The 17,851-nt window shown below is 43.6% G+C and overlaps 1 protein-coding gene and 1 long non-coding RNA gene across 10 annotated transcripts; one reads left to right on the plus strand and one right to left on the minus strand.

Annotated features, from left to right (window-relative positions):
* Positions 1-382: 382 nt before the first annotated feature.
* On the plus strand, positions 383-14,993 carry LOC136506794 (putative disease resistance RPP13-like protein 1). Of its 9 annotated transcripts, none has more exons than XM_066501691.1 (12): positions 383-588; positions 1,195-1,395; positions 4,704-4,876; positions 4,959-5,223; positions 5,713-5,941; positions 6,042-6,201; positions 6,278-6,493; positions 8,988-10,089; positions 10,180-13,449; positions 13,593-13,710; positions 13,868-14,073; positions 14,194-14,319. In XM_066501691.1, the coding sequence occupies exons 3-9, from the start codon at positions 4,721-4,723 to the stop codon at positions 13,437-13,439; spliced, it is 5,388 nt and encodes a 1,795-aa protein (XP_066357788.1). In that variant the 5' UTR covers positions 383-588; positions 1,195-1,395; positions 4,704-4,720; the 3' UTR covers positions 13,440-13,449; positions 13,593-13,710; positions 13,868-14,073; positions 14,194-14,319. The 9 variants fall into 9 exon arrangements, with proteins under 9 accessions (XP_066357788.1, XP_066357789.1, XP_066357787.1 ...); XM_066501692.1 differs by having other exon boundaries at positions 10,312-13,449; XM_066501690.1 differs by lacking the exon at positions 14,194-14,319 and adding an exon at positions 14,856-14,993 and having other exon boundaries at positions 8,988-13,449.
* A 226-nt stretch (positions 14,994-15,219) lies between these two features.
* LOC136506796 (uncharacterized) lies at positions 15,220-16,209 on the minus strand. The gene is made up of 3 exons (XR_010771725.1): positions 16,116-16,209; positions 15,943-16,026; positions 15,220-15,354 (listed from the first exon to the last, which is right to left on the minus strand). It is a non-coding gene; the product is annotated as an uncharacterized lncRNA (long non-coding RNA).
* Positions 16,210-17,851: the final 1,642 nt, after the last annotated feature.

Here is a 17,851-nt window from a genome sequence, read left to right on the forward strand (position 1 = left end):
ATTCGTAGGAAAATAGAAAAACGTCGTCGGGCCGAATTCGACCCAGTAAGGCCTAGGTCCGGCGATATACAGGCCCGAGCGGGAGGCAGGCCAGCCCATTTAAAAGGCCTGGATTGAGGGTTGATTTCGGTAAAGTTCGAGGGCTTTTTTGAAAAAAAAAACCTGAGAGAAGGCCAGGACTACGGGTTGATTCGATTAAAGTTCGAGGGTTTTTTGTAAAAAGACCAGGGCTCGTACGATCTAGGCCGTCCACGCGGCCAATCTGATGGCCGGAAAAAGCGGACGACCGTGGCCACGCTGCCTGCCACTCTTTTGGGTGCAGGATTCCAGAAGATAAGAAGATACTACTATGAAACAGCTAGCTACCGGACAATACGCTGACAGGCCACATGGTTTCTTGAATAATAATCTCTCCATGGCATGCTGCGGTTGACCCGTCGACAAAACCACCTCACCTCGACACCAAAATCTCAACTTCTCGTAGCAATCCATCGTCCGCGCAGGAGCTGGCATCGTCTTGTGGTTCCTCCTTTCTTGCTTAGCTTGTGGATCGACAGGACCTGCACGTGTAATTTCTCCAGCTTGTTGGTGAGTAATAAGCATGTATTTCTACTAGCTAGATAGTTTCCTGATCCAGTAGGCTGTGGCTGTGGCACTAGGAGCATCACCTACTATTGCTTGCATTGGTCAATTGGTGGCTTCCGCTAATTGTGTTGGTGTGGTTGTGGTTTTCACTCCCTCTACGCAGATGCATCATACTCGGATATACAGATCTTCCGTTCCGATGGGTCGTTCCTTATTATAGTTTCTTCTTCCTTGCGAACGCACAGCAACATGGGATCTATCGGTTGCTAGTCCCTGGAGTTAGCACCGAGTGTGTGTTCCCAAAACTACTTGGGAACAATCAAATTGTTCTGCTCGCTCGTTTCTCCGATCCAGGCAGTGACTCGGATATACGTTGATCCGCCCACAAAAACACCTCACCTCCACCGAAATCTCGACTTCTTCCTCGTGACGCCATCCATCTATCGTCCGATCCGCGCCGGCACTGGCATCGTCTTGTTCTTCCTTTCTTGCTTAGCTTGTTTCCTCCAGCTTCTTGGTGATTAAGCATGTACTATATTTGCTTTGCATTGTATCGGTGGGATCCGCTAATGGTGGTTGTGCTTTTTCGATCTCCCTCGATCTATGCAGACCGCAGACGCATCATATATATACATACACGGATAGATCTTCCGTTCCGGCGGGCCAGTGGGTGCATACCAACAGATCGAGGCCAACATGGGATCTCTCGGCTAGTCTCGCTGGACTTAGCACCGATTGTGATTTGTGTTGCCAAAACTACTTGGGAACGATCAAATTCTTCAGCTCGCTCGTTTCTCCGATCCAGCCACAGTGAGTAAACAAGATCTTTTACATAGCTAGTTTTCGCGATCCACCAGTAAACAGCAGCACCTGCAGTACATATCGTCTAGGCATTGTCTGGAGTCTGGACACTACCTTATTGATGCTAAATAAACAAGCCCACATGACTTGAGCACACATCGTGGAACCTGCAAAACCACACGCTGCAATGTCTCTACAAAAACCAAATAAACCCTCTGCTTCAGAAGCTACTGGGCACTCAGGATTTCACGGGTTTGCAGAAAAAAACCAAGTAGAAGTAGCGCTAGCTTGCCCGGGTGGAATGCACGTCAGGGCAGCATATCTTAGGTTTTGGGTAAAACATTAAATAAGTTTTGGGCATTTTGAGGTGGTTTAATTTCTAGCACCATATGGACCTATCTCCACAAAAACATGGCATGCGAGAGCATCGAAAGAGAAAAGATTGACCATACAAGTTTTTTTTTTGGCTGGGTGCTTAGCAATTAGCAACACCGGTCCTGACAAGTAAATCCATGTATGCATTTCTTATTGTTGCTGCTAGTAGTTACCCAAAACATGTCACACTGAAGGCTGACAGCTTTAGTCAGCAGCACCTTGCCACAATGCTGGCTCCATCCCTAATTACAGGGGTTCTTTGTTACTCCATCCATTCCAAATTGTAAGACATTTTGCCTTTTTTAGATACATAGTTTTTTTTCTTGAATACGCAAAAGATTTGCACATCTTTCGTTTTAAGATCGAGAAATAGTAAAAATTACAACGATACGTCACGGACATGGCACACTAGGGGGAATAGTGTTATACAATCCATTCTGCCCTCCCTAGTAGAAGAAAATCATGTGCTGTTACTCATTAATCATGCTACCTAACCAGCATCGGCAGTCAGACACGCTTGCTTGCGTGGCGCCGGCGCCTCACCCGCTCTCCTTGTGGATTAGGGAAGAGCTGTCGCATTGCATCTACATACGAGGGATTGAACTAGTCGACGAATATACCATCGTAGGCGTTCTTGGCTGCTGTGGTCGTCTGTTCGTCGATGATCCCCATCTGCTTCATTATCAACACCTCTCCCGGCTTAGAACCTAGGACACGCACGTGAAAGTGCCTAGGCGACGATCCTCCTACTACGGGTTGGCAACTTTGGTTGTGCCTGCACAATCGGCAGAGTGAGCAGTGGCGATGGCGCCTTACGCAAGATCTTGTCGGTGAAGCGCTTGAGCCTCTTGGCGGCAGAGCTCCCGCTATCAGCCGGACGGGGAGGGGTTGCCCCGTCGGCGCTTGGGGGGATGGCGCCGGAGTCTGGACTTGCCTCGGTAACCATGACACCGTGCTGTCCCTACCAGGGTGGCGTGACATGTGGTGACCGCTGCACAGGCGACAACGAAGGTGAGTCCGTCGTCTACAAGAGAGCCTTCACCGGTGAACGGTTGTCCACCAACGATGCTTCATCTTCCTAAGAGGTGGCTGTAGCAGGCGGGCACCCTGGTCCTGTAGGCTGGCAGACAACGAGCGAGGCAGCGAACTCCTCTAGCATTGGGTCGACCCACGCGGGAGGCCCCGCGCTCGCTCACAGCTCCAACACTAGCGGATCCGGCTAGGGGAAGCAAAGTGCAGCAGCAGAGGTAGCAGCGCTGTCGTCGTGGTCGATAGGCGCACCCACGCTGCTGTTCTCTGTCAGCTCGCTCTGGCGTCGCCAGTGTCGTCGTCGGACTCTGCCGGCGCTCCACACGACACCCTGCGTGGCCCCGTCCAAGCACGGTGGAGCACTATGGGGTGCATGCTAGGAGATCATTGGGTTGCCACCACAAGCGGGCATGGGCCGCTTGCAGTCCCTAGCAAGGTGACGGAAGCTGTGGCAGCGCAGGCAACGCCGGACCATTGGCAAGTCGCTACTCTATGCGACTAGGAGAGGCAGTTGAAGCATCTGCCGTGAAACTCTGCGGGGATCTTCTGGGCCTGTGGAAGCTGCTTTGGACCGCGCCGAGGCTCGGCTGAGGCGGCCGTAGGGTCCTGTCTCCTGCCGGGGGAGGATTTCATGCCACCCATAGGCATTGGGGATGGAGACCCGTCGACGGTGGCCAAGGCATTGGCGGGCAGGGACATGGCCATCCATGGGACGAGCAGGCATGCCGCACAGCAGCTGTGGGGGTGGCCGGCAACGCTTCCTCCACCTCCGGCCAGGTCCCTTCTGGCCAGGGTCGGCTCCACCATGGCCCATAACCGCCACAAGGCAAACCTGGGCGCTTGCGGTTGGCGCATTGACCGCCTTTGTCGGGCGACGAGCGACGTCCAGGTAGGTCGTGGGGTGGTCGTCGTCGGACTTGTCACCACCGTCGTCCACCCACCAGCAACATATGGATCGCCCACCCTAGACTGGGTAGAAAGGAGCCGCGTTCGGTGAAAGGTGGGGAGATAGGGGTGGCTCGTGGTGGCGTGGCGGCAGGATGATGGGACGGCGTCCCCGGAGGTGGCTGCACCTACCTAGTCCCCGTCACGGCCGACGGGTCACCGTCCGGCGCAGGCGGCGGCATGTAGGGGTTGGATCTGGCCCACACGTGCGGCCCCATGGCGGTCACGGTAGGCCCCGACGGCGGCTGCGGAGGGCTGCTGCTAGAGGTGGTGGTCGCCACGGTGGGGTCTGGCGTCATCCGCGTCTGCGGTAGGGACGGGAGGGCGCCGTTGCAGAGGAGGTGGTGGCCGCCGTGATGGGGATGGCGCCGCTGCAGCTGTTGGAGATGGAGATGGCAGCCGCGGTGGCGGGGCCAGACGTCGACAGTCGCGCGGGCGGCGCTCCGTCGCCAGATCCCGCAAGGGTGGGCTCGTTGGCGGCGGCGGCGCGGGTGGGCCAAGATCCCGCGAAGGCTCACCAGCGCTGGTTGTCGCGGGGGTGTCGGGGGTGGGGAGGGGAGGGGAGGGGGAGGAGGGGCAGGGGGCGGCGTCGCCAGGATTCGAGCGACTAGGGTTACGCTACTCGTGGGCTTCGCTGCACTTTACAATATTGCCGAGTGCACGGGTTCTAGATACATAGTTTTTGCTATGCACTTAGATATACACTATGTCTAGATATATAATAAAGGCAATGCATCTAGAAATGTTAAAATGTCTTATAATTTGGAATATAGGGAGTACGTTTTAGTAGATCGGACGAAGTAATATACATGCTAGGATGTTGTGAAAAAAAGAATATATATGCCGGGAGAGCCTGGGGCCGCTCATATCATTTTTTTATGAAAGGCCACCCATATCATTAATCAGAATACCCTAATAACGATCTCTGTTTAACACAAGTATTAAACATAATTTTCCCTCTAAAGCAGGTTCCGCGTAAATAGGAATGGACAGCCGTGAGATATTGGAGTTGGAGAACAAGCTTCTTGATCCGACCACAGAAGAACCAATTTCTCTACCCCTACACTTTTTGAGATCGATAACAAATGGTTTTAGCAATGAGCAAGAACTCGGGAGGGGTGGGTACGGAGTGGTTTACAAGGTAAATATGATGAATTCTTTCTCGCTCCAACTCACAAATAAAAATGTTGGCAGCCATATTTAATCACAATTACTCTATGTAGGGACGACTTCTCCACCATGGCGATTCATTTATTGCTGTGAAGAAGTTTCATGATAGTCATGTAGTGAAGGGTGATGAACAGTTCCAGAAAGTGGCCACTTCTCTTATCAAACACCCAAATGTAACACAACTCCTAGGTTACTGTTCAGAATCAAAGGGAGAGATGACCAAGCTACCGAACGGGAAAAGTGTTATTGCTGATAAACAGACAAGAATTCTCTGCTTCGAGTATATGTGTAATGGAGGCCTTGATGAGCATCTTTCAGGTATGTTTCAGAAACACGGGATGACGGACATACATTTATCATCTCCCTATTTTTTTCTCATTTTCTCAAGTTTAAATTGTTAGAACACACCTTGTAGCCACAATCAGCAGAACACTGAAATATGTTACCTGCACCCAAAAAAGGTTGTTCTAGTTTGAGTCAAAATATCTTAGATTTAAACAAGTATAGTATACAATAAACATCTTAAATAAATAAATATATTGCCTCAATATTTATAGTACTAAGTAAGATCCATCATGAAATATATCTTGATAATATCTCTATTTGGTGTTATAAATGTTGATAGTCTTCTTTATAAATTTGGTCAAACTTAAATTGACTATCTAACTAGAATAACTTTGTTTTTGGACGAGCTAGAAACTAGATATTACTATTACTGCTACTCAACCACACAAAATGTGTTTCATTGCTCTTCTTATTAAGCATGGATGGCAAGATTAATTATGTCAAGAATAAGTATTTCTACAGGTGAATCTTCCGGTCTTGATTGGAACAAGAGATACAAGATAATTAAGGGCATATGCAGTGGTTTGGAATACCTTCATGGGTGCAATATTATTCATCTGGACCTTAAACCTCAAAATATATTAATGGATGCTACTATGATGCCAAAAATTGCGGATTTTGATTTGTCAAGGTTGTTGGGTGAACAAAAATCCCAGACTGTCACTAAAACTGCAAATCCCCCCGGAACCAGGTAAGCTACACCCCACAACAAATACCGTTTGCTTTCTTAGTAATATATTAATGGTCTCAATTATGCTTGCACCATCTCAAACTCTTGATTTCTACTGCAGGGGATACATGGCACCAGAATACATAGATAGGGGCGTAATCTCAAAGAAAGCAGATATATTCAGTTTGGGTGTCATAATTATAGAGATACAGAAAGGCTGCAAGGACGACTATCCAGACTATGGCCAAAGCACCGAAGTTTTCCAGCACTTCACAGAGAAAGTAATAAGATGAAGTAACGAATCTTCTGCATGTGTACTATCGCTCTAGCTCACTTATTATATATGCAATTGTGTAGGTGCTCAGTAATTGGAGGAACAGATTCGAAAGATCATCGAAGTATACATCGCCAGAACTACATACCCAGCTAGTAAAACAATGCATCAACATAGCTTTGGAATGTGTGCACCCTGAGAAGGAGAAAAGGCCAAATGTATCAAATATAATTGAAATTCTTAATGCAGCAGAAGGAAGTTGTGTTCAAAATGGTGAAGATTTACTGGTAGATCACCAGGTATGATACTCTCTCCATCTCCAAATAAATCAATTCCAAAAATCCGTTCAAGTTAAACTATCTTAAGTTTGACTAAACTTTATAGCAAAGAGTAACAACATCTATGAAATAAATGAGCATATTATAAAAATATATTCTATGGTACATCTAGTGATAATAATTTGAAAATATATTCTATGGTATATCTAGTGATAATAATTTGATGTGATAAATCTTGACAGTTTTTTTTAGAAATTCGGTCAAAGTTTAAAATTTTTGACTTAAGACAACACTGGGAATCTGTTTATTTAGGGACAGAGGGAGTATCTTATATCCCATTGAGTATGCGGCCCTTTCTGCACTTTATTGCAATATTAGAGGTGAAAAGTGTCCTACAATTTTGGAATATGCTATTTTTTGGGTATAATCATGACATGTGCCTTAGTTCTTTTTTTCTTAATAAAAATCACTTGATATGCATGTAATGAATGATATGTTTCTTTAGTGAAAATCACTTGACACCACATCAAGTACCTCCTAGAAACAAGCGTAATACCCCCTCCATTCATAAATGTACATAATTTTAGCATTTAAAATTTGTCTAAAATTTAAGCAATCCTGCTATTATCCTCCCATCCCTTCTCATCATTAATTAGCATATCTTTTAATTACTACTATGGTGTAATTTGGATATTTTAATTTTAATTTGTGTATGCAAATTATAACATCTCGATAGAAAATGTAGTGGTAATTATGACTTAAATAATATTATGGTACTCTTACTTCCTTTATATGATAGGATTTGAAAATACCAATCGTTTGTTTTTTGGCTATGGGTTTAATTTCTTTTAGCATAGTATTGATAGTATCTATTACCACTTAAAAAACACGACGAGGTTTCGTCCATAGAGGTACATCGTGTACGCGCCCGGCCCCAATAAAAAAATGTATCTATTATACGGCAAAAAAAACATTTCCGAAATAAAAACATATACCGCAAAAAAAAACCACCGTTCCCTTTTTTGCGTTTCTAATATACATTTATATGGCAAAAAAAGACTCCAAAATAAAAACATATACGGCAAAAAAACCACCGTAAAAAAAAACCTATTCCCGTTTGGAAAAAATATCCTATATAGCAAAAAAAGTTTCCAAAAAAAAGACATATACCGAAAAAAAGTTGTTTCCGAAACAAACTCTTCCACATCGAAAATCATATACGGACAAAAAATACATTTAGGAAAAAAACTCTTCCACATCGAAAATCATATAAAGAACTGATTACAGGCTGATGAAACAAATCAGGCACATATTCAAACAGAGGAATTCGGCAAGGGCTTTGCTGATGACAACAAAAAGATCATGCACATATTCATACACAGGAAATCTTTGCTGTCACCGACGAAACAGATCATGCACAAATTCATGCACAGACAAATGAGAGGAATAAACCCTCTCTGTGCGAAAATAAATTAATCTCCTAAAATCAAATAAAACTGTTTTAATAAGATAAAAGAAGTTTATCTAAAGTAGACATATGCAAATAACAATTCTCTCAAATTCACCTTAGATAGCTGTGGTGAACACGGTGTTGCACTATAAAATGGATTTAATCGATTTCAAGTGATCATGTCAGGATCACTATTCATACTTCACTCGACACGCGGTCGTGTTCTTCCCGGTTCTGATACGAAGACCAAACTATGTGTCCGCGTCCGATACAAAGTCTTCAAACCTCACGCGTTCGCGTCCGACCCGATTCTATTACAAAGTCAAAATCTATGTATTCGCATCCAATACAAAGTCCTTATAGCTCACAATTCGTGCAATGCAAGGGCATTTATCTAGTATTGTAATAAAAAGAGTAAAGTCTGATTTCCCCACTAAAATTGACATCGAATTTAAAAAACACCCTCAAACTAAATACCAGACAGCATCTCCCCTTAATTTTCAAAATCGGACAAATCATAACCCCTAAAATAGTTTAGAGTGGTTTCAATGTTGGTTTTAGTTGATGTATCACATATGTGACATGTGGGCCGCACATGTATTTAGTTTTTTAACCATGTCGTCTTTTATTAAACATTTGGACTCCGAAATGATCTCAAATGTTGAGCACTACAAATTAGGGATAGAGCATTTCTCCATCCGAGAACTAAAAAAATTGGGAAAAATAAAAAAATGTTCATAATTAGAGAGCTAAAACACTAAAGAAACCACTTTGCAATAGTCAATGGATATTTTGTCTGGTTTTAAAAGTTAAGATATGTATTTATCTGACATTGAAGTTTAATTAAGGTGGTCTTTCAAATTCAGTACTAGTTTAGGGGTGAATGGGACTTTACTCTAAAAAAAGTGGCGGACATAATATTACTTGACTTTCGAAATCCCCATACACATATATAGTATGCCGCCTTAGAAAAAGAAACACAGGAAGTATATTTCTGTAGCCTTTAATATCTGTGACAAGCTAAGGTGCAGTTAGTCTAACTGTTTCTTGCATACTTATTCATAGATTGGAGCCCAGGAAGGGGTACTGCAACCGGATGTGCAGCGTGAGGACGGCTTGATGGATCACCGACCAGCGTGGATCACAAAAGGCATAATGAAATCAGCAGCTGCACCACTCCAACCACACCGCAAGCCAGTTTTGGAAAGTGTGGATGGTTCGCTTTGTTATCAAGGGTCACGAAATGCATCATTTTGGGTGGCGCACAAGGCGTTGGCTTCCTTGGAGGACAACGTGCTCAAGGACTGGGCAGCCACCATCAACCTTGGCCCGGGCGTCACGGCCCTCCAGCTAGAGCTGCTATCTGTCAAGGCGATTCTTGAGTCCACCCTCGGCAAGGTAATACACAACTCAGCGCTTGAGCACTGTCTAATGATGCTTCAAGACCTCGTATATGACGCTGAGGATGTGGTGGACGAGATGGAATACTTTCACATCCAAGACATGCTGGACGCCAGCCAGCATGCCGAAGGTTGTGCCCACAACCTGGACCTTAATGTGTTGCCATCTATTCATGATGAACCACCAAAGTTGAGATTTGATAGGGATAATGCCTCCCGAAGAATAGAACATATTGTAGAGCAAATGCAGCTCATTGAAAAGAAGTTTTCTAGTGCTATTAAACTATTAGGTTCTGACTGGAGCACTACCCCAAACATTGCACAAAATCGCCCCATCACCATCTCTGAAAGTATAGAGCCAAAACTGTATGGGAGGGAGCTTATGATGAAGAGGATCACAGATGATATCACAAAGGGTAAACACTGTCATGGCGTCCTCACAGTTATTCCAATTGTTGGTCCAGGGGGCATAGGAAAGACAACTCTTGCACAACATATATATCACAGTGGAGAAGTGCAAGAACATTTTGATGTCAGAGTTTGGACATGTGTCTCACTCAATTTTAATGTGAATAAGCTGATAGAAGAGATTCAAAGATATATCCCTAAAGTTGATCGTGAAAGTAGTAATGGTACTGCTAGTGAGTTGATTGGGCAAAGATTGAAAAATAAGAGGCTTTTGCTTGTATTAGATGATATATGGGACTGCAGTGATGAGGATGAATGGAAACAGCTATTGGTGCCATTCAAAAAATCACAAGTACAAGGTAATATAATTATAGTTACAACTCGATTTCCAGCACAAGCACAAATAATGGTTCGGAAAAATGATCATTCAATATATTTGCAAGGTATAGAAAATAAAGAATTTGAGGAATTCTTCCTAGAAATTATCTTCGGTGATGATGATCAATCTAGAAAGGAGCATAGATTCTTGCTAGAAACTGGGTTTAAGATAGCTGGTAGACTAAAGGGCTCCCCTCTTGCAGCAAAAACTGTTGGTAGATTGTTGAAAACCCAACTTGACTTGGTTCACTGGACTAGAGTCTTAGAAAGTAAGCAATGGGAGCATAGCAACGGTAAGAATGACATTATGCCTGCACTGAAGTTGAGCTTTGATTACTTACGTCCTCAGCTTCAGCAGTGTTTCTCCTACTGTGCTTTGTTTCCTCAAGATTACAGATTTGAAAGAGAAGGGCTAATTAACTTCTGGATAGGACAAGAAGCTTTGCATTATTCACCACATGGTGAAAGTAAAAGAGTTGAAGATATCGGGCTAAGTCATTTGACTGAGTTGGTTAATTATGGATTTTTGGAAGATAAAGGGGAAAAGATTGGAATAACTTTTTACATCATTCATGATCTCTTACATGAATTAGCACGAAAAGTTTCATCACTTGAATGCCTTAGCATAGACACTCAATCTCAAGTGAGCTCCTTACAAATCCCGACATCAATCCGCCACTTGTCTATCAACATAGATGATACCAGTGTCAACAATAGATTGACTCAAAAAAATTGTGTGGAGGATATCAATACATTGCACACAAGATTAAAAGTTGAAAAACTGCAAACTTTGATGATATTTGGGATACACCACGGTTGCTTTGTGAAGGCTTTTGGTGATTTATTTAGGGAAGCAAAGGCCCTTCGTGTTATTTTACTATCAGATGCATCCTATGATGTGGAATATTTGTTGTGCAACTTTTATAGTCTGCTCCATCTTCGCTACCTTCGAATTGACAGTTCTTCTCTATATAAAGCCAGATTTCCCAACAAAATTTCTAGATTTTATCACATGATGGTCCTAGATGCAGAACACTGTGACATCATAAATCTACCAAGAGATGTCAGCAACCTTGTAAAATTGCGCCATCTTCTCGTTCAACATGATACAATACACTCTAGCATCACTGAGGTTGGGAAACTAAAATCATTACAAGAGTTGCGAAGATTTATGGTCGAACAAGATGATCAAGGTTTTGAATTAAGGCAGATAGGACATTTGGAAGAGCTCTGTGGATCACTGTGCATTGATAGTCTTGAAAATGTTCAGGTACCAGAAGAAGCAGATGAAGCAAAATTGATGCTAAAAAGTCACCTACATGAGTTGATACTACGTTGGAATGATAATTGGTCTACTGATGATTCTGCACTCGAAAAACATGTTCTTGAAAGGCTTAAGCCAAGTCGAGATCTTCAGAAGTTATCCATTATAGGGCACAGAGGAGGCACTTGCCCTTCATGGCTGGGTTTGAACCTCTCACTCGGTAGTCTGAAATCTCTTTGTCTAGATGATGTAAACTGGAAAACATTTCCACCTATAGGAGATTTGTGGTTAGTAGATGTGCCCCGTGAGGAAATCTCAATCAATATCCCTGAGAAGAGGTTTGGAAATTTGAGAAGGCTGGATCTTATACACTTGTCAGGGTTGAAAACATGGGCTGTACATGCCCCCTGTCAATTGTTTCCTTATTTGGAAGTGCTTATCATTAGGGATTGCTCTCAACTTGTGGAATTGTCGTTTTCGCATTCTGCTGGTTGTTGTCAACAAGGGAAAGATGCAAATGACAATTTATTTCCTAGACTGAAGGAGCTCAAGATTAAGAGATGTCCACAACTATTGTCATTTGCACCCATTCCTTGGACTGAAGCTCCGTGCTACATTGAAATAACAGGAATTTCATCTCTTGATAAATTGGTTTATGGAAACGAAAATAGTTATTTGACCATTGAGGGAAATAATAAGGATACAAATGATAGCACGGTTTGGGATGTGCTAGCTTTTCATAATCTAACTGGACTGGAGGTCTTGCGCCTGTACCGGTGCCAATCTCTGCCACTGCATTACTTACAAATGCTATCATCCCTAAGGACCCTACGTATGTCTTATCCGAGTAATGTCTTTCCACTTGTTGAAGCTGACAGCCATGTCAAATACCAGTTTCCAGTTGAATCGCTGGTCATCGAGGGCGAGAGGAGTGCTAGTGGGAAAGAGTTGACACAGCTACTTGTCTACTTCCCAAAGCTCTCAGATCTGGAGCTGCAGTTCTGTGCAAAGGTAACAGGGCTGGCTGTGAATGTGAGGGGACAGCACGCAACAGAGACGCCCGGAACAACAACTTCAGCTAACAAAGAGGATCAGCAGCAGGATGCAAGAGCAAATGTCGACGTAATAGTCGTATCAGAAGAAGCAGAACATGGCCTATTGATTTTGCCTCCCCAACTGCAGGTCCTGGAGATCCGTGGCAGCCCAAAGCTGCGACTCCTTGGCTCCAATCCACATGACGACAGCAACAAAGATGGACGAACTAGGCAAGGAGGAGGGCTCTGGGTTCTAAGCTCCCTCCGAAGGCTGGAAATCGAGGATTGCCCCGAGCTCCTGTCCTCATACTCGTCTTCATCCTTCTCTTCTTCTTTCCCCTTGCCCAACTCCCTGGAACACCTTAGGATTAGAGGAGCGATGGGCACGGGGGCTCAACTGCCTCTATCAAACCTCACTGCTCTCACAAGTTTATCCATATACCGATGTGGGGATTTAAGAGGCGAGGGATTGTGGTCTCTCCTCGCCCAAGGACATCTCAACGAATTATCTGTTCAAGGAACGCCCAATTTTTTTGTTGATTCCGAACAGGAGATTCCATCCTGTTCCTCAAAACTGCAGAGGCTCGAAATAGATGATGTGGCTGGATTCACTGCTGCGGCCATTCGTCATAGCCTGCTCTTTTCCTCGCTCACCATATTGAGTATTACGGATCACAAGCTGAAGAGCTTCACAGAGGAGCAAGAGGCCCTTCTGTTTGTCGACTCCCTCGGGGATATCACATTTCATTCCTGCCACAACCTGCAGTCCCTCCCTGAACGGCTACCTAGACATCCCAACCTCAAGAGGTTACACATCTGGACGTGCGGAGCAATCCAGATGCTGCCCAAGGAGGGCCTCCCAAGTTCACTGCAAGATTTGTATATCAGTAACTGTCCACAAATCCAGTCACTGCCCAAGCTGGATGACCTTCCAAGCTCCCTGCGATATTTAAATGTCCGTGACAGCGGAAGCGAGGAGCTAAGGAGACAGTGCCGCAAGTTGATAAATATCATTCCAATAGTCGAAGTCTGACAAACCCAAGGTAACAAAGAGGTGGAACTTCCCACCCATCAATTTCCCTTGCTTCTCCCTAACCCCATAAACCTCCGTCATTCTTGTTTCGTTTATTTGGCCACAATTGATGTTTTCTTCTAGGTAATCCGCTTGTTTCCATCTGCTGTGCAGGGCATTTCTTCATATTGTGTATTATTGTCCTCTGGATTCTCTCTCTATCTATTCACAATTTTCAATTATAATAAAGTATGAATCTCTGCACATGCCTTCCACCCTATACATCAAACTGGTAAGTGCCTGTGAAACCACCTCTGTAGTCTCATACTGTCATACAGCTATTTACATGTTCAGAATGTTGCTTATTTGATGCTTGACCCAGTTATTTATGCACTTATTAATGCCTTTTGTTTCGCGTGTAACAATAACCTATATACGTTCTCGATCAGGTGAATATGTTTAATGTACTCCTGCCTTGGAGTTCTGAATCTCAGAAGATTTATTGAAATACGGATGCTGCTGTATGTTTTTTTTTTTTCCTAATCAATGGTCTGCACTCTTATGAAAGCCTGTTCAGCAATAAATGGTTTCAGCCTTCCCATGTCTCTTGGATCTGAGAAAATATGATTGCTCTACTTCTAGTCTTCTAGGCAAGGTAATAACCACATTTCATAAAGTATGCTCTGTTTACGTTGAACATAATTGTATATACTCATTCCCCTGCAATCCAATAATGCATAATAGTGCAACCCGCTTGTTTTCATCTACTGTGCAGGGCACTTCTTCATATTGTCCATTATTCTATCCTTCGGATTCTCTCTTTATATATTTACAATTCTGAATTCTAAAGAATGAATACCTCTGCACGTGCCTCCCACCCTTTACATACTAAGAATGTTTGCTTACTTGCTGATTTGATGCTTGTTCGATTATTTATGCACTTTTCCCTTATTAATGCCTTCTATTTTTTTGTGTAACAATAACCGTATATATGTTTTCGATCAAGTGAATATGTTTAATATACTCCTGCCTTGTTGTTTCAATCTCAGAAGATTTACTGAAATATGGATGCTGTGTATGATTTTTTCTAGTCAAACAGTTTGCACTCTTAGGAAAGCAAGTTCAGCAGTAAATGGTTTCAGTCCTCCCATGACAGCTGAAAATCATGCGACAATGCAAATTTTGTGCTCTTTGATTTTCCCACATCTCAATGGCTATTGAAACCTCAGAGGTGGGCAGTGGAAAAAATATCTTTTGATCACTGAATTTACAAATAGCAGACACAATCCTGAAACCTTAATATTTTTCTCAAATGTCAAACAAAAACTGGACACTTGTGAAACTTTGTCCATGCAAAACTGACATAATACTATTTTATTATGACAATATATTCTTAAAAAAGATGGGTGAAACAGGTCGAAATGTTTTCCTGGATAGATGCTGCTGCTCTGCGCCTGGGTTGGTAGAGGATCCTCTGTTCTGGTGGAGTTGTGGTGGTCGGCAGAGGCAAAGATGGATGAGAAGCTTCCATGGTCTCCTGCGACATGTTAAGGTGTCGCTTTGGTGTCGAACAGGCAGAAGAAAATAGCATTGCTGCTGCGTACTGATGAGATCAAAATCAGTTTTGTATGCTGGCATGCTGCTTTTGGGTGTAATAAGGCCAAAAATCAGATAAATCTACAATCTATTTTCATTCATGCCAATTTGGTTTCTTCCACAGCTTTGGAGCCTTCTAGTGCCAGATGCATTCAACAACTTGACAACTGAAATGAGGCCACACCTGTGTCCAGATGCATCTGACTGATTCAACTAGAAGGAGGTCGGTCGGATTTGTGGCAAGATGCATTTCGATGTGCTGATTGCCATACAGGAGTGATGCTTGGAGCCAAACATTTGCCAACGAAATCCGACTAAGAGCAGTTATTTGGCACACTTCCTGATAAAAAAATAAATATATGGATCTACTCAATAAATCATGCATAACATATTAAGAGTAAATACACGTCTCTATGCTTAGTCCATCACTCTCCACATTTTCTAATTGCAAAAGATACCCTTAAAAAGGAATTCACCTTACAAGACAGCCAAATACAAAACTCAGAGCAGAACTTGCTATTTTCATAACTATTTCTATACAACAGCAAATGCAATGATCGAACACAGTAAAAACATCTACTTAAAATTCCCTACAACTTTATTATGCACCACAAAATCTAATTCGGCCTTCTTCTATTTGTAATCTGGGCCACAATGTTTTCACTCAGATCTGAAACAGTTTGCAACAGTAACTTCGAAAATCCACATGTTCTAAGATATTCAACTGCTACCCTTCTGATATCGTAGATAAACTAGTAGTCTACAGACCTCTGATTCAAACCTATGGTTCATCTAAATAAGAAACAGAAAGGAGATAAAAACGAAATTGATCAACCTAAACATGATCTCTGTTTATTCCTTTGTGGTGCCCAGACCCAAACCAGAGGCTACACGTGACCAATAGAAGGGAAATTGACTTATCAATTACCTACAAGCAAAATCGTCCTTCAAGCCACACTCATCCCTGGACTGCTACGTACCCTGCACTTTGTCCTCCCTGCACACCACAACTCTGCAGATAACGAAGGAAGGACAGAGCCATGAGAAGCAGCAGCAGCCCCCTTTCTCTCTGGCGATTCGTAGAGGAAAAATCTCACGCACCTGCAGGATGGCGTGCCCTAGCGACGGGGAGGACGAGATGGAGAGCGCCGCCTCCGACCACTCGTGAAACTGGGATCGACCAGCAGGGAGACGGAGAGGTTACGGTAGAATTTCTATTTTTGTTTCCTAACCCCTTAACCTTCCTAACTGGACTCTAATTGGGCCTTTGCTTTCTCCTTCTCTAAGCCCATTAGGCCCAAAGACAAATTAATTATTTTTTTTACTGGATGGATGTTACAGTCTCTCTCCCCCTCATGTAAGTCTTTTATTTCTCTTGTCTTGTGCCTATGCCTTATACCTTTTTCGTTCATGTGTGCCAAGTGAAACTGAATGGAATGATACACGAACATGGCAGCATGTTTATCTCGTCAGTTTCATGATCGTCGATCCTGTCCCTGGGGCTGCGGATGTGGTATCGGTGGCCGGCCGCTGGACCAAGCAGAGGGTGCTCTGCTCCGTCCCCTGCATTCAGCGATCGACATCGAGCATCTCCAGTGCAGTCCGCGCACCGCCGGCTCCCGGAGTCTCAGGGCACCCAAACCTCTGCGTGGGAAATTACACAAGCTGCAGGAGCTCAAAGACGCCTACTACATACTCAAGAGTCCTGGTTGGTTGACGCCCACGGAGCTTGAGATGGAGGACAGGGACGATATAGATTAAAGCACCGAGCAAGCTGCTGGGTCACGGTGGCAGCTGCTGATAAACAGCGTGCTGGTGCCTGCGAAGGTCGTTTTGGATCGTCGTACGTACGTTGTGCATTGCAGCTGCAGACCTGCTGCCCTGGAGCACTGCTCGATCGTAGCCGTCTCCTGAGTCCTGACAGGTGGGTTAACAGTACACAGTAGTGGAGTTGGAGGTTAGTTACGAAGAAAGAGGTCAGGTTAAGAAGTCGAATCTTTAGTCTTCAGGTCAATGTCAGATGTATATAGAGCCAAAATAATAGAAAAAGAAAGGTTAGCTTCTGAAGCGAGAGAGCTGAAACCAAAGGATCAAATCAAAGAAGGGTTTGCTATTTTCCCTTCATCATTCTACACCGTGCACCCGACATCCTTGCTCCCACTTTTGCAAAAGTAAATTTTGTTACTGACTCAGAAATTGTTCTATGAGACCTGCTACTGGAGTCAATGTAGTGCATGTTTGTTTAGTTGGTGTTCTTGAGTTACAGTACTCTGTTCTCATTGCATCTCTGTATTGGGAGATGATCAAACACCAAAGGCAACTTCCTGCGAAAGCCACTTTCCTGACCATGTGCACAACTTTAACCTTTGATTGAAACTCATACATCTGCTCCGAAGCCCGAACCTTTACTTGAAGAGCTGAAGTCGAATATTTCTGAATTAATGAATATTCCCTCAATTCAGACTTGAGATGCAGGACTGCCTAGCGGATGTTTGAGGCGCCATTGGCTCCAACAGACATGAATGATATTGTGACAAATCCAACGATGTTTTAGGACAAAAAAAAGAGAAATATATATCTATGACAGATATACAAGATAAACCAAAATTTAAATTTACTAAAAGGGCCAAGGACCTATACGATTTGGAAGAGATTTGGATAATACCTTTATCAGAGAATGGATCCAGCTCGTCAGGAGAAAACTGTATTGACTTGGCATCGACGACATGGTAAAGAAAAAGAAGGGGAGAGGAAGATGACAAAGTTTAAGCCAAAAGTTACTTTCAACTAAAAATATCCAAATATTATAATATAAAAGCTATTTACGAATACTATAC

Source organism: Miscanthus floridulus, chromosome 15, assembly GCF_019320115.1.
Source record: "Miscanthus floridulus cultivar M001 chromosome 15, ASM1932011v1, whole genome shotgun sequence".
Taxonomy (NCBI): domain Eukaryota; kingdom Viridiplantae; phylum Streptophyta; class Magnoliopsida; order Poales; family Poaceae; genus Miscanthus; species Miscanthus floridulus.

What these genes read in the sequence shown, in the direction of transcription:
- LOC136506794 (XM_066501690.1), top strand. Translation starts at nt 4,721, where the DNA reads ATGGACAGCCGTGAGATATTGGAGTTGGAGAACAAGCTTCTTGATCCG. An exon ending in TCCAGCACTTCACAGAGAAA is followed by an intron (nt 6,202 to 6,277) that starts GTAATAAGATGA and finishes GCAATTGTGTAG; the next exon opens with GTGCTCAGTAATTGGAGGAA. An exon ending in ATTTACTGGTAGATCACCAG is followed by an intron (nt 6,494 to 8,987) that starts GTATGATACTCT and finishes ACTTATTCATAG; the next exon opens with ATTGGAGCCCAGGAAGGGGT.